Genomic DNA, 14,799 nt, shown 5'->3' on the forward strand with positions numbered 1-14,799 from the left:
CCCGCAGCCCGCGTGCCAGGCTGCCGGCCCACTACTCACTCTTCAGGTGCTCTCCAGCCCCAGACAGGAGGTAGTAGAAGATGTGGAAGGTCCGTTCCTCCTTGGCTTGGCGGATAGCACGAGATTTCTCCAAAAGATCTTGGCAAACATTAAGGAACTGCGCAAGCAAGCAGGGCGGAAAGCCACTCCCACCCGCCCCGCCCCCATCAAAAGTGACTGAACTTTGCCAGGCAGAAAATGGCAAAATCGAACAAAAGCAAACTAAATCGGCTCCTTCCGGGGGCACAGCCTGTCCAAAAGCAGCTCTCGCACTTGGGAGCCCTGTCTGGGTAAAGAGCCCCCTCTCACAAGGGGCTGGAGCACAGAATGTTCCCACCAGCAAGGCTACGATGCCTGTGCCAAGGAGAAATGAAGGAGCATCCACTCAAACCCTGCCCCTCTGGGAACCACACTGGAGGGTCTTCTGTCGTCGCATCCCTTTTGAAGCAGAACTCTGTCCTGCCAGTAAAGAAAAACCTGAGCTCGGGGTTGGGTGTTCCATGAGCTTCTCCAGGTACTCTTCCTGAAGCCACAGGTAAGGTGTCCTAACAGGCCCGTAAGGAGGAAGCTGCTGGAATCAGGAGACAGCTTCCTCTCCATCAAAGTCTTGTCCCTCCCCTCTAGACGCGGGACTCCAGGCCCAGGACTCCTCTCCATCAAGGTCTTGTCCCTCCAGACAAGGTCTCGTTTCCAGACCAAGGATACAAGTCTCAATGTTGGCTCCCACGATGTAGCCATTGACATCAAAGTTAATGCGAATGAATTTGCCCTAAGGAGAGACAGATAAAGAGAATCAGAAGCCCGGTCCTCCAGTTTCTAGCTCCTGCGGTATAGCCCGAAGAGGGAAAATCAAGAGACCGTGCCCATGTCGGAGGCCAGGGGCCCGTGCAGTGCACTGCATGGATACTCAGGACTCAGTGCTGTGCTGCTTAAAGCCTGGGCCAGGACAAGATCCAGAGATGCCCAAGTTCATCCGCTAAGGCACAGGAGTGCTCCTCGGTCCTCCATCTGGCTGTTGGCTACAACAGGACAAGGCGCGGGACCGGCAGGTAACTCCCCGCTGTCCCCCCTTCCCCCCCAGTTCTCTGCCACCTGGGCTGAAGCAGCCACGTGTGCAGGTCCCCACCAGCTGGAGCTCACCCCAGCCTACTCCCCGCCACAGGCCGGGAGGCAACCAGGTCCGAAGCTGCCTCACTTTCAGAGGTGAGAGCGGCAGCTGGAAGGCAACGTGTGCCAAAGCCGTGGGTGGGAGCCTGAGCCCCGCGAGCTGGGCATGGCCGGCCACTACTCACAAATCGGGAGGAGTTGTCGTTCTTCACAGTCTTGGCGTTCCCGAAGGCCTCCAGGATGGGGTTGGCCTGCAGCAGCTGTCGCTCCAACTCGCCCTGGAAAGGAACCCGGGGATGCAGTGAAGGCCAGGCAGTAGCTCGGGTCGTCGAACCTGCTCCGCCAGGCAGGGGGGCCAGTGGCAGAGCTGTGCCTACACGCCCAGCGCGCCAGGAACAGAGGGCGTTCCGGCCACGCCAGCCGCAGCCTGGCCCCTGTGTCACTCGGGAGCGACCTTCCCGCCAGGTGTTGAACTTACGTCGCCAGACTGACCGATCAGCACCCCCAGGAAGGGAAGGTGGGTGGCTCCCCCCAGCCCGACTCTGGAGGACGCGTCAGGAAGCAGCACCGTTTCTCCCCCTGCGCAGACCCCCCCCCCCCCCCCCCGGGAACAACGGCTTCCCTCTGCCCTCTCTGCCCGATACCCAACAACATTTTTTTCCTTTTCACAGGACAAGGTGAGAAGGAATCAGCTCCATAAAAGACACCAGCTCATTTCATCCGTGTCCTGATAGACACGGCACTTGCCCTGCTGGACCCTGTCCCGCCACCTACCCACCCCCACAGACGTGCTTCCAGAGTGTCCAGTGCGTGAGCCGGGGATCAGTGAGGCCCACCACGGGTTCTAAACTGTTTATCGACAACACCAATAAACTCTACTTGTGGTCCCAAGCCACACATGTGGCTAACACACCCTAAGCCTCCCTATCCCCGGATCCTCAGGATAGGCAAAACAGGGTGGCCCCGAGGTCATCCGGCTATCAACCGGCAAAGCGGGCGCCAACTCGCGTCTTCTCCAAGAGGTGCCAGTCACCGCCCTGTCCCCCAGCCCTGTGTGGGGCTCTACCCCGCCAGCCTAGATCAATTTTGGAAGCAGCCATCACCTTCCCAGCAGGCCAGGCAGTAACGGACACTGGCTGCGGAAAATTCGGCTCTTAATACCTGGGATCTCTCTAGGGGGAAAGAACATCACACAGGGGCCAGGCCGGCTTTTGTATTTATTAGCAAGGCTGGACTCCGGCCAGGATTTTACGGGAACGGCTGCCTGTGAGTGATGAAAAGGAAAACTGGAAGTAGCAGGAGCTCCCGGGAGAGTCGTGAGGTTCAGCCTTCCAGGCGCACCTGCTGCTGACGAGACTCGTCTGCAGAGCACTGAGCCAGGGGCTGGAAGGGGCCGGGGCAGACTCTCCTACTCCAGCAGCCCGTCCTCGGCCAGGGCTCCCCACCCCCCCCCACCCCCCCCACCCCCCCCCCCACCGGACACCAGGGAGTCTTTTGTTTTCACACCACACGATTAAGTGAAGGAGGGTCAGTGGAGCCACGCTGAGGAGCAGGGATCAAATCCACCGCACGGGCTGAACATGTGTGCTTGGCACCAGCCGTCGCGGGACACCGGGCCCCTGCCCACAGGGCTCGCGCGAGCCTGCGAAGTCAGCGGAGGCAGACCACGGAGTCCAATTTGGAGGAGCGCTGCTCCCCCACCCACTAAGATGCTCCTCACAGAGCACAGGCCAGGCCACTAGGCTGGCTGGGCCACTCCCGCTCCTGTTTCCGCAGACCGATGAGACCACGGTCCCCACCAGAGCCTGCCGCCTGCCCTGGCTTGGGAGCCTCGCTAAGGTCTCTGTTGTGGGACCACACGCTGCTGCCGTGGCACATGGGACCGCTCAGCCAACTGGGGGCAGCCACTTCAGATTCCGGAGCCGAACTCCGTGCAGACAATGGTGGTGGCTAACCTATGGGTTTTTCCTTATTGACCCATACCCGGGCACAGAAGAGACCTTTATTTCTCAATAAAATCTGCATGTGACCATGACCTTATGAGGTTCTGTCAGTAACATATGCTCTAGGTCTAGAATTAACCCATCCGGTTTCTGAAGGGCTTCACTGGCTGGTGTTTCTGCCAGTGGTCTCCAACTAGTATATAAACAACAGAGGGAGGAAGAGGAAGAACGGCCGAAGATCAAGGCTCAGCCTAGGGAAGTCTACCTGGAAAGTCCCTCCCCCCCCCCCCCCCCCCCAACGCTGTGCCTCGCCAACCGGCAGCCCCGGCCGGAGCCCGGCCCTCCCGTGGGCTTCGTGAGGTCGGGGCGCTCCGGTGGGCAGCCTTGGGAGAAGCATCTGGGTCACTGCGAGGGAGAGCTGCCGCCCAGAGTGTGCCGTGACAGGCTCCAGAATACGAGAGCCATAAACCAAGTTCAAGTGTCTCGTGCCCCAGCTGTGTGTGGAAAATCACTGTACAGCTTTAGGCAAGGAAATCCACTAAACTGTCAGCGGCCTTTACAACTGAGGGCCCGAGCAGTAATTGGAAGCCAGAGGCAACCTATTCAATCTCTCCACTTGGGGACAGAATGGCCTGTCACACACTGTGCCTGGAGACATAGGATGTGACAAGTTTGTTCCCCCTCATCACCCCTCCCTCCAACAGGCCGTCTCCTCCGAGTGGGGCGCCCAGGGCCTGCCGTCCCCCCTCTGCAGCTGGAGTCCCAGACACAAGCCCCACGCGTCTATGTTCTGACTCTGTAACTGCGGTCCTGTCCCCCATCCTCCAGGGCAGGGACTCCAAGGTCACCCTCCAGAGACCCAGGCACATACTAGACATTCAAAGAATAGTTGGGAAATGGATTTTATGGCAAATTCAGAGACGGAAAACCACAGCTAGAGGATTCCTAGCCTCGCGGCTCTGTTTTTGAAATAGGCCTCCTAAAGAGAATGGAAAATGGGGGTTGGAGACAGGGAGCAAGAGAAACTTTATTAGTTTCTAAATATAACTCCTGACGCCCCACGGAAAAAGATTTAGAATGTCTTGAGCAGTTTGGCACATGAAAAGTTACTTTTGGTTCGATTCCAGAAGACTGTACCCATTAGGACATTCAGGACACACCCCAGGTCTGCATGCAACAGACACACACCGCTACTTACTTCCACACGCTGCTCACGGCTCCCCGTGAGCCCCCCGTGGGGCAAGGGGCAGCCACGGAGAGACGGCGCAGTCCCCCCTGATGGCTTGAGGGGACACCACGGGCACTTGGAATTCACAAGGAAGCCTAAGAGTGTGTGCTTAAGAGAAAGGCGAGAGAGCACCACACGGGCATGCTTAGGACTGATCATCCCCAACCCTGGGACACTCCAGTGTGGGGCCTTCCGGGTGCTGCTTCTGACTGGCACAGTGCTGGCAGGTGGCGGGGGGGGGGAGGGGAGAGGGGACGGCCATCTCCATCTGGTCCGGACACCAAGCACGTGGGGCTCCGGAACAGCAGATTCCCATTCCGCCGGACCTCGGTCGGGGTTCTGCAACGGGGCCTTACAGCTGCCGTGGGCACAGGGAGCTCTGGGCACGACCAGAGTTTCCGAGAACGGCTCCGGCGACGGGGCCCGTACCCGCTCTGCGGGGGCTGTCATTTCAGAGTGCACGAGAGGTCACCGCGTGTCACACCCAGCCCCTCCTCCCAAGACAGTCAGTGAGCCGAGCCTACGAGGACAGGTCTAGCCGCAGAAGGTGACAACGGTGTGGAGTGAAAAGCTGCTCAGGAGAAAAGACATAAATCAAGGGCACACGATGGGCAGAACACGCATTCCTGGTGCAGAACGTGCAGTAAACGTGCAAGCTCACCTAGTGAGGACACTGCTGGGTTCGACCATAATCCATCAAGAGGGAGGGGGAGAAAAAGGGAAGTGAGATGACTTTCTAGTTGCCCTTTCTCTCTTCGCTGGGGGACCGTCCACCCAGAGGTATTTCAACAGCAGGGTGAGGAGGCGGGGGCTCAAAAGCTGGCCTGCCCGAGAGGCTCCAAGTCTCCGACAACTTGAGAACCGAGTTTGGGAATCTCTAATTAGCTGTAAACGCCGGGAGCGCCGCTTCGCAAAACCTGGGGGTCTCCGGTGTCCACAGCCACTCAGAAAGTTAGGAGGCCGGGGGAGAAGGGGGCTGGCTACCACCGGACCCGCTCCCCAGACGGCCGAGCTGCCGCCTCCCGGGAAAGAGGGTCCGGCCTCTGCTTCGATCCCCCAAACGCTCCGAACTACGAATCGTGAGATGCTCTTCCTCAGGGAGGAAGGCCCGCGCTCACCTGGTCCTTCTTGCTCTTGTGTGAGGAGGCCACGTGAGCCAGGTACTGAATGACTTTCTTGGTGTTCTCCGTCTTGCCGGCTCCGGACTCACCCCTGCCAAGAGAGCCAAGAAAGTTCTCAGGGGGGACGCGGCCAAAGCCTTGAAGCGCAACGCACCCGGGCCACCGCCTCCCGTTCCGCTAGGTGTCAGTGAGGGACCCAACCCCTTGCGGCAGGAGGGGGAACAGGCGAATAAATGCTGAGTTCTGGAATCCTCACTCCGGCCGCTTCCCATGGGCCTCGGGAGGCCCGACAGCAGACCGCCCGGACCCGCTGCCCGGCCTGGTCACCTGGGAGGCTTGCTGTCACAAAGTCTCAGGATCGGCTCTGGGCAGCTGTTGTCTCACGGGCCAAAGGCACTTACACATGTCCCTTCGAAACCACTTGAAGGAATGCTCTGTACCATCAACTCCCCCCACAGTGGGGTTTATTTATCTCCTCGGTAAGTGCCGGGGGCCAGGACGAGCAGCCCCGGTGTCTGCTTCAAAGCAGGTAAAGAAAGCCACTGTTCAGAGCTAGAAGGAATGTGCTCTGGAGGCACCCACCAGTTCCCAACTGTGCTCTGTGGAGAAGATTCCTGCTTCTCTCTGCTACGGACCTCCCCGCACGGTACGAGGAAGCGGAAGGGGAGCCCACGTCTGGCCCCGAAACTAAGCTTATCTGTGCCGCGGGACTGCTGAGCGGCTAACCTGGGGCCTGGAGGCCCATCCCATGGGGAAAGGGCAGGGGCCCGACTGGGAGCGGAGCTCAGCAGCCTGGGTCTCGGCAGGAGTCTGCACAGCAAGGACAAGCCAGGGGGTGACACGAGGCCCCGCCACCCGGGCAGAAACACTTACGTGCACAGAATGGACTGGTCCTCTCGGTCTGAAACAAAGAAGACATCAGGTTAACTTCTGCCGGATACAAAAGCCTCCCTGTCAGGCTTCTGAAGAGCTGCCCCTTCCCCAGGAGCAGAAGGTCTCGGCCGCTGCCCCTGCGGAGGGCCCCGCACGCCGGCCGGCATCCACCCGCCCGATGCCCCACTCGGACAGGTGCCAGTGTCGCTGGGCGTCTGCTCCTCCCCTCCCCCCACCACTCCGGGAGCTCAGCCTGCCCACCCTCACTGCCCGGCACCACTCCCCCCCCCAGGAAACCACCTCCAAGAAAGCCCATCTCCAGAGAGCTCCCCAGGAGTCTGCTGCACCGAGGGCGGAGGGGAGGCCTGCCCTGTTACGCTGACCCTTGGGGCGGGGGCCATAGAAATAAGGCCCGGCAACGTCAGTGAGGCGGCTGGGTGCGGGCCGGGCAGACCGGGCTGGGGCACAGGGCCGCCTCTGCCGCGGGGTGTGTGGGACCTCCGACCCGTGCACGGGCTCCCGGAGCCCCCGCCTCCTCCCGTGACGGGGAGACAAGCACCCATGCACGGAGGCAGCAGTGCGGGCTCTGGCACGTGGGAGTGCTCAGCGAGCTGGTTCAAGGGCAGCTCGGAAGGAACGCAAACATGTCAGAATCACAGCTTCTGACCGGCGTCTGGGACAACCTGGGCCTCTAGGCCTGGCCGTCGGGAACTTTCTACGACCGTCCCCAGCTGTGACTCCCTTAGCAAGTAAGGACACACCAGCTCGCGCCCCTTGTGTGCGGGAGGAACAGTACCGACCACGCTTTGAAAGCGAAGTCTGACAGAAATGCTGGAAGGCGTCTGGGCTGACCTGGTTCAGGGCGGGGTGTCCAATCCTAAGCAATGGCTGAGAAGACAAACTCATGGTTTTCCCCTTTTCACCCGACCCTGCGTAATCCCCTCAACTCCCTGAGGTCAAATCCAACTGATATTTGAGCTGCCGTGAGGTCTGTAAATCCCAAATCTCGGTTTCCTTATCCATAGAGTAACTATGCTACTAACTCCCTGACAGGATTAGCGTGGAAAACAGAAGTAACACATGTAACGGATGGACCGGCACGTCAATAGGACGAGCTCCGCAAATGGCCGCTATCTACTTCCCCCGTGGGGAAGCGGGAGTCCTTAGTGAGGAGGAACAGAGGACTGCTAGTCAAGCCCCAGTAGAAGAGCACTGGCTGAGGAGTCTCAGAGGAGGACCAGCCACAATCAGAATTCGTGGTGCTGCACAGAAACCAGCGCTGGTGGTCTGGAAGGACACGCTCACTGGCTGCCACTGGCTGCCACTGGCCGGCCAGGGCCCTGCAGGATGGGACGACGGGAGAGTGACTCATGGCTCACTGTGTTCATGGCCTCAGAGGACGGCTTTAGCTGTTCAACAGCAACAGACACCGCTCAGCTAGGTCACCTGCCTCCTGGCAAGGAGAGCCTCCAACGTGCCCAATCTCGGCGCGTATGCGTTCACACGCGTCTCCAGCCCTTGTCTGTGGGTCGCTCGGGAGGGAAAGAGGACATCCAGACAGAGAGAGGCAAGAATGAGCCTCCCACCCAACACAAACGGCAGCGCCCCCCCGCAGCCCTCCCTCCGGCCCCCTAGCAAACATCAACAGTGTGGGGGTGCAAGGGAACTCAGCCAGGCACCTCCACCCACACACCCCACACCCTGCTCACCACTGGGCACCTTCTCAGAGCAGCCCCCGGTCTCAACTTTCCCACCAAACGAGGTCCTTCAAGACCGACCTCAAGACCACGCAGCAAGGGCCCAGGGAGCCTCTGCAGGGTCTCCGGAAGACAGAGGGGGGGCAGGGAGGGAGCAGGGGCTAAGGGCTGGGGAGGACAGGGCAGTCCCCAGCACCCGCCCTCTGAGGACAGCGTGGCCACCAGCAAGGTCTGAGCAAACCCGGCTGTGATCCCAGGCCCTGGCGCCCCCACCCCCACCCCCTCACATCCCTGTGGGGCCAGCCCCCGCCGCGGACACGTTCAGTCACTGCTCCACAACTGGGCAAGAATGTACCTGTGCGGGCTGGCAAGTCGTAAGGCAGCAGCGGCCGACGCTACCATAAAAGGAAACATCCCCATCCCTTCCAGAAGGAACCGTTTTCCCAGGGCTGCCCAGGCCCCGTCCCTGGGATGGCTAGAATTCCTCTGATTGTGTGTCAGATGCTGAGCTGCCGAACAACAGGAAGCAGAGCCCGCAAACACACACACGTGCAGACACACAGCCGCGCAGAGCCGGACAGGCTGCGTGCGGGCCCTTGCGCTCGCGGGCACGCGCACACCCACGCCCGTGGACACACAGGTACAGACGCGGGTGTGCATGAACACGAACGCAGACGCGCACACGGGTGGCACGCACAGAGGCCTGAACACGCTTCAATTCCCGATTCTGGACCCAAGTGCTAGGTGGCCTCCATGCACTTCACCTCCTCCAGGCCTTCCTCTCTTGACCCTTCACCCCCAATCCCTGAAGCACCACTGTCGACACGGCCTGCAAGGACACACTCCAATGCTCTCATTTGATAAAGAAGTCTGGATCCGCTTTGCCAGAATACTCTTTTGGGCAAACGCTTTTGCAGAGAAAAACTGATGGAGGCCTCTCTCGTCTCCTCAGCTCTGGTCTCTACCCCTTGGGGCCCCAAACCCACCTGCCTGCAGTGAAAGGACACCATGGCCCCGTAAGTCTGGAAAGGTCTTTTCAGTTCCTACAGTGGGTTTGGGTCTGTTATCTTGCGGCCTCACAGGAGGAGGCAGGGGACGAGGCGGCACTGTCCCTGGTTTGTGTGTGTTTCTTCTCCTAGTGCTTCTGGATTTGTTCCTCAGCTCGGAAGCTCTTCTGGGTACGGGGATGGTTAGAATTCTCAGCAACCAGGAAGCTCTCTGCCTGACTCAGTTTACTTGGTCAGACCCCCCGTGCATTCCAGCGGGGACCCTCCTTAAGACCTTCCCCACACGGTAACCTCGTGGCACACAGACACTCCAGAATTCAGGCTGCTGTGTTTTTGTTTGACTGTTTATTTATTTTTGAGAGAGAGAGAGAGAGAGCGAGCACGAGCAAGGAAGGGGCCGAGAGGGAGGGAGGCACAGAATCCAAAGCAGGCTCCAGGCTCTGAGCTGTCAGCACAGAGCCTGATGCGGGGCTCAAAGTCACGAACCGCGAAATCCTTTTTTTTTTTTTTAATTTTTTTTTTTCAACGTTTATTTATTTTTGGGACAGAGAGAGACAGAGCATGAACGGGGGAGGGGCAGAGAGAGAGGGAGACACAGAATCCGAAACAGGCTCCAGGCTCTGAGCCATCAGCCCAGAGCCCGACGCAGGGCTCGAACTCACGGACCGCGAGATAGTGACCTGGCTGAAGTCGGACGCTTAACCGACTGCGCCACCCAGGCGCCCCAACGAACCGCGAAATCTTGACCTGAACCGAGGTGTGACGCTTAACTAACTGAGCCACCCAGGCACCCTCAGGCTGCTCTGCTGTGATCAAAGTCCTTATTTGGGCCTATAGGGACTGAAGGCTTATTTGAAAACACCCTTCCTTCTGCCACACCAGGAGGAGGCAGGCAGACAGAAAGACGACAGGAACCCTATGGCCCAGAACCAGGCGAGTGCACCCATCAGAGGCAATCCAGTTCTGAGAAACAGGTTCCCTGCCGGGATGAAGGCATCAGACTGACTGTGGCCCCTAACCTCTCCTGCCCAGCCCCTAACTTGGTGGGGGTTGGGTAGACATGGGATTATAAAACCTCTCTCTAGTGGTTTTCAACTCTTTAAGAGCAACTTGCTCTCAGATAAACTCTTGAATTTCCAACTTGAAGAACAGGAGATAAACACCAGAGCTGCCTCGGTGGTGGAGACAGGGCTCCTTAGAGCACACTTAGACAACCACTACCTGTGTGTCTGGAGCACTGACAGAAGAGAGAGGACAGCGTTCTGATTTCCACTCTGTACTCTCCCTAGAGATGCCTGGCCCCTTGACCTCTCGGAATCGGAGGCCAGGACCTCACCAGCAGGGCTGCTCTAAGGACTGAATGACATGGGTGCCTGAAGCACGTGGTACAGCACAGACGCCTGGAAACGTTGTCCTTAATAACCCCAGGCCCTTTGCACCTCCCCTGTGCACCCTCCACAGAACAACCACAAAAAAGGTTTTAAGTTACATGTTCACTGATGGGGCCATTCCCTTTCCCGATTTTATTTGAAACCCAAAATGCCCTAAGGCCTTTCAGAGCTGATACAGGCCTCCAGCCCGGGACAGGTGTTTCCAGCCGGCTCAGGAGGCCCAGCTCAGGTGGGAGGAGGGGAAACCTGACCACAGGTATTTCACCCCAGGTACAGACTTCTGCTAGGGGCTTTATCGCTCACTTCCTCACTGAGAGGAGCTGCGATTCTTGTCCATAAAAGGCCACAAGGCTCGCAGAGTGGTGACATCAGCCCCGACAGGAAGTACACAAGGAAGAGAACGGGCCTGCTTCACCAACAGCCGCTGCCGGGACTGACTCATCAAACGCTCACTGAGCTAAGGGCTCCCGAGGGCCGGTTGCTCTCGGGGGGCACACCTGAGGAACGCCCTGCCCTCGGGACCCGTCTTCAGATCAACCAGGCTTCTAGAGCAGTGGAGATGGGCCAAGAAAAAGGAAAACGAAGGGCAGTCTCAGGTCGGGTGCACACCAGTGTGGGGCGACCCGTGACAAGCAGGCCTAAACTTTCCCCCACCGAGGCATGTGCCTGTCACGAAAACGGCAGACAGGCCCCAGGGTGGCTCACGGTGTGAACACTGCAGAGTGTCGCCCGGGAACAAAGCGCAAAGGCCTGCACTCCGGGGTGGGTTCTCTCAAGAGCCCTGTGGAGTGTCGGGCTCTCGTGGGCCACAGGGCAAAGCTTTCGCCAAGTATGAAACGTGGAGACACCTGTGGGTTCAGGCTCAGAACCTGGGGGCTGGGAAGGCCCCGGGGAACATCTGGCTCAAACAAGTCCGTTCAGAGGGCAGGACACCGAGTCCCGGAAACCCTCCTACGTTGTCAAAGGCACGCAAGCTGGGCCACGAAGCCGGGCCTCCGGGTGTCCAGTTCTTCCCTGTGGACGCTTCCTACAGGGCAGGCCGCTCGGCCACCAGCAACGCTGCAGAGCAGGAGCCGTCTGCTTTCTCAAGAAGGGTTCCGGGGGCCTTACAGACCCACCTGGTACTTTCTCCAAAGCCAGACCCGTTCACCCGGGTTGCAGGTGCTTGGGAGGCAAGGAGAGAGGTGAGAAAGGCAGAATGATGCTCCACGTCGACACGGGCCGCAGGCCGATGCTAAGCCTCAGGCCCCATGTGTCGTGGAGCCTCTGGCAGACCGCCCGCCTCGCCGCCCGCAGCCAGGGACTCCCAAGCACACAGCATGGTAGGTGCCAACGGTCTCGCCAAGGCACGCGGGTAGGTCCAGACCAGGAAGATGCCAGATCAGCAGCAACCTCGGCCAGAAAGCAGCTGGATGCGGCCCAGTGTCTCCACCCACACACTCCCCCAGGCGCGGCTGTGTCCGAACCCCCGCCGAGTAGGCCCAGGTCCCTCGTCGCGGGAGGCCGAGAACGGGCGCCTCCCCCATCAGGCACCTTCGATAATTAGAAAGAAGCCCCAGGGACCGCACTGAACGTTCCCCATGGTAGAGGGCAGGCCAGGCCCCAAACAAGTCCTCTTTCGGCCGAAAGGCACCTAGCTGCTCACACCGGTGACTCCCGGGGCGCGGGCAGACCTGTCAGAAGCCACTGCTGGTCGTTGGGACACCTTGTCCCTGGGCGGGGCTGGGAGTGTGGGGCGGCTGCTGAGACAGCCCTGGCAGGTCTGTCAGGGTGGAGGGAAATTCAAACGTCACACGTGAGTGCCGACATCTCACAGCAAATGCCACCTGGCCGCTCAGAGAGACCGTGTCCCAAACGCTAGAAGGCCAGCCTGCCTTGCTCTTAGAAAACATTCCCCTCAGGGCAAAGGAGAGACAGGCAGGGGGGCTGGGCTAGGCCCACCAGAGCCCCAGGTCACAGCTCCACTGTCCAGGAGGGACGAAGGGAAGCATGGGAGGGAAGGACAGTGGGGCACCAGGAATGAGAGGGACTTGGCCAGACAAAGCTCAGGACCCACTTGGCCCCACATCAGAGTACAAACAGGCCTGGCTTTTAGAAATGCCCCCGTGATGAGTGTCGTCAGGCTTGGTGGAGGACAGCAGGAACACGGGTGCTGGGAGGCGAGCGGCTATAGCACGTGGAGCTGCGTCCCGAAGAAGCCAGTGGCCCCGGTCGCCTTGAGAAGGGGCCATCAAACGAAATGAAAGGCGTGTTGGTAACTGTTAGGCCAGAATTTGCTCCTGGGGCCTGGCCTCTGTCCTTGGCTTTCAGCTTAGCGTGTCTGTGGACCAGCAAAGGGTGGGGACCAGATCTTCATCCAGTCCCCAAGTCTGGCTGGAATGACGGCCTCAGCCCCGGCCAGAGCTGCCTGTTGGCCAAAAGAACATCAAGGGTCCTCAGAGTTCGTGGCAAAGGTGGCCACCGGGCCAACAGCCTTGGTCAGACCAAAGGAGTTTGACAGAAGCCAGTTAGAGAATCCTGACTTTCACGCCGGCACACTTTCAGCTCTCTTATTCTTTAGTTTTAGAGACTTCGTCTTGTTCTCATCGGACAGCTTCATTCCTGAAATCAGGCAGGGGAAGGAAAGCAACCCATTCCTCTGAACACACGGACGATCAGTCCTGACCTATTGGAACACGACTCTGCTGGAGTCTGAGCCAGAACTGGACAGAACAAGAAATATGGCCGGTAAGCGGCATTCACAGGCCGAGAGGAGGGGCGTGTCCAGGGAGGCTAAAAGCACGAAGCTCCTGGGCCATTACAGACTTTGCAGGTGCCTTCTGGTTGTTTGTCCGTGGGCTGGAGAGGGGTAGTGACGGATACACTGAGCCACGCTTTGGACCACCCTCAAAATTTCAGGTTCCCGGAGGGCACCTCCTTCTCGCCTCCCACTGCAGATGGCCCAGAGCAAACCCCAGCAGACCCACTGGGTTGGATTCAAAGCCAAACAAAAAAGTAAGCCTAAATAAAGCCGAATCCTTGAAAAGGATCCACGAACCGCAGATTCCTCTTCTAGAAAGAACATTTTACAGAAATGGGACGGATAGGCACGACCACATTATAATTAAGCAGCCTCACTCTGAGGACCGGGCTCTCCTACTGGGGGACCCGACCAAGCAGCTTCCTGCGAGGGGCTGTAGGACAGCACCTCACCCCCACCCCGTCCAGGCTCGGGTGGGCCCAGGGTCGCTTGTCACAGCACGCCCCACCCCCGGGGTCCCCACCTTATGTCAACAGAGGATCCCTTTCAGCACTGCTGAAAAGAGCCACCTCCAAGTGCACAACGTTTTCCTGAAGCCCCGCTGAAGCCATGTCGACCCGCGGGCCTCCGGCTGCCCGCTGGGGGCCACGGACAAGACGGGAGACCGAGGGAGACTGCGTCTGCCCGAGCACACCTGTGTGCTCTGCGGCCGCTGCTGGGAAGGTGGCTTTGACGAGTCACTTCCTATGCACACTGCTACCAGAGCCTGAACTCTCCCGAGTTGTTCTCGGAGGAGATTAAGAAGCCTGCCCTGGAGCAAGCATTTGGCGATCACCTCCGTTAAGCGAGTGGGAGCGTGGAGGGAAAGAACGCAGGACGTGGAGGGCAGAGACGGTGAAGTCAAAAACTGATTGCAGGCCAGGCCCCTTGTCTCATCCCCGCAACCCCCCCCCCCCACGTACGTTTTCATTGAGCCAAGAGGCAGACAAGAGGAGGAAGGCTCAGCGACAGCGGCCCCCCATCAGTCAGGAACCCAAATCGAGGGCAACCCCAGCCGCTCTTCTCCACACCACACCTCTGGCTCACAAGACAAGTTCCTCCTAAAGCCGAGGCTGCTGGCGTGGGTGACCCGTGCCTGTCTTGTATCAAAGCCGCTCCCACCAGCCCCGCAGCCCTAAGGCGAGGCGAGGCTCCCTGCTCTGTGCTAGGCTCTCTCCCTCCTCCTCAAGTTCATTCACCTGCCTCTTGGGACCTCCTCCAGGTGGGCCCAAGTCTGGTGCACAGAGACCACCTGCGGGCAGGGGGCACGCGCCCGTGGGGAAGGCAACCACACGTGGGCACTTGGGGCCTGGCCCCAGACCTCCCTGCGGCTGGCGGGGGCCTCTGCGTGCACGGTAGTGCTTCTCTGGCAGGGCCCGAGCCCCCTGGCCGGCACGTTCCTGCTTAAGTGGAGTCATCCCATCTGTGGTTTCCTCGGCCGCCTGTCCTGGTGCGTGTGTTCACGGTCATGTTTCCCCGTCCCCACGAAGCACTTCCCCAGCGCCTCCCCCGCTTGGCGCTTTTTTCCCTCAGAAAGGCCTCGGAAAGCAGAGAGTTCAACAGCAGCAGTTGGCAGAGAGAGTGTGGAGAAGGAACGAGGGCCTCCAGCCAGCC

General features: G+C 59.5%; 1 protein-coding gene across 1 annotated transcript in view; it reads right to left on the reverse strand.

Moving 5' to 3' along the window:
• The window catches only part of MYH9 (myosin heavy chain 9), a 92,730-nt gene that overhangs the window by 36,481 nt on the left and 41,450 nt on the right, over positions 1–14,799 (reverse strand). The window contains exons 4-8 of the mRNA XM_047867218.1: positions 6,312–6,339; positions 5,436–5,529; positions 1,332–1,424; positions 745–808; positions 40–138 (exon numbers count right to left, since the gene is read on the reverse strand). Of these exons, the coding sequence (XP_047723174.1) occupies positions 40–138; positions 745–808; positions 1,332–1,424; positions 5,436–5,529; positions 6,312–6,339 (378 nt within the window). The remainder of the gene's footprint in view (positions 1–39; positions 139–744; positions 809–1,331; positions 1,425–5,435; positions 5,530–6,311; positions 6,340–14,799) is intronic.

Source organism: Prionailurus viverrinus, chromosome B4 (assembly GCF_022837055.1).
Source record: "Prionailurus viverrinus isolate Anna chromosome B4, UM_Priviv_1.0, whole genome shotgun sequence".
Taxonomy (NCBI): Eukaryota; Metazoa; Chordata; class Mammalia; order Carnivora; family Felidae; genus Prionailurus; species Prionailurus viverrinus.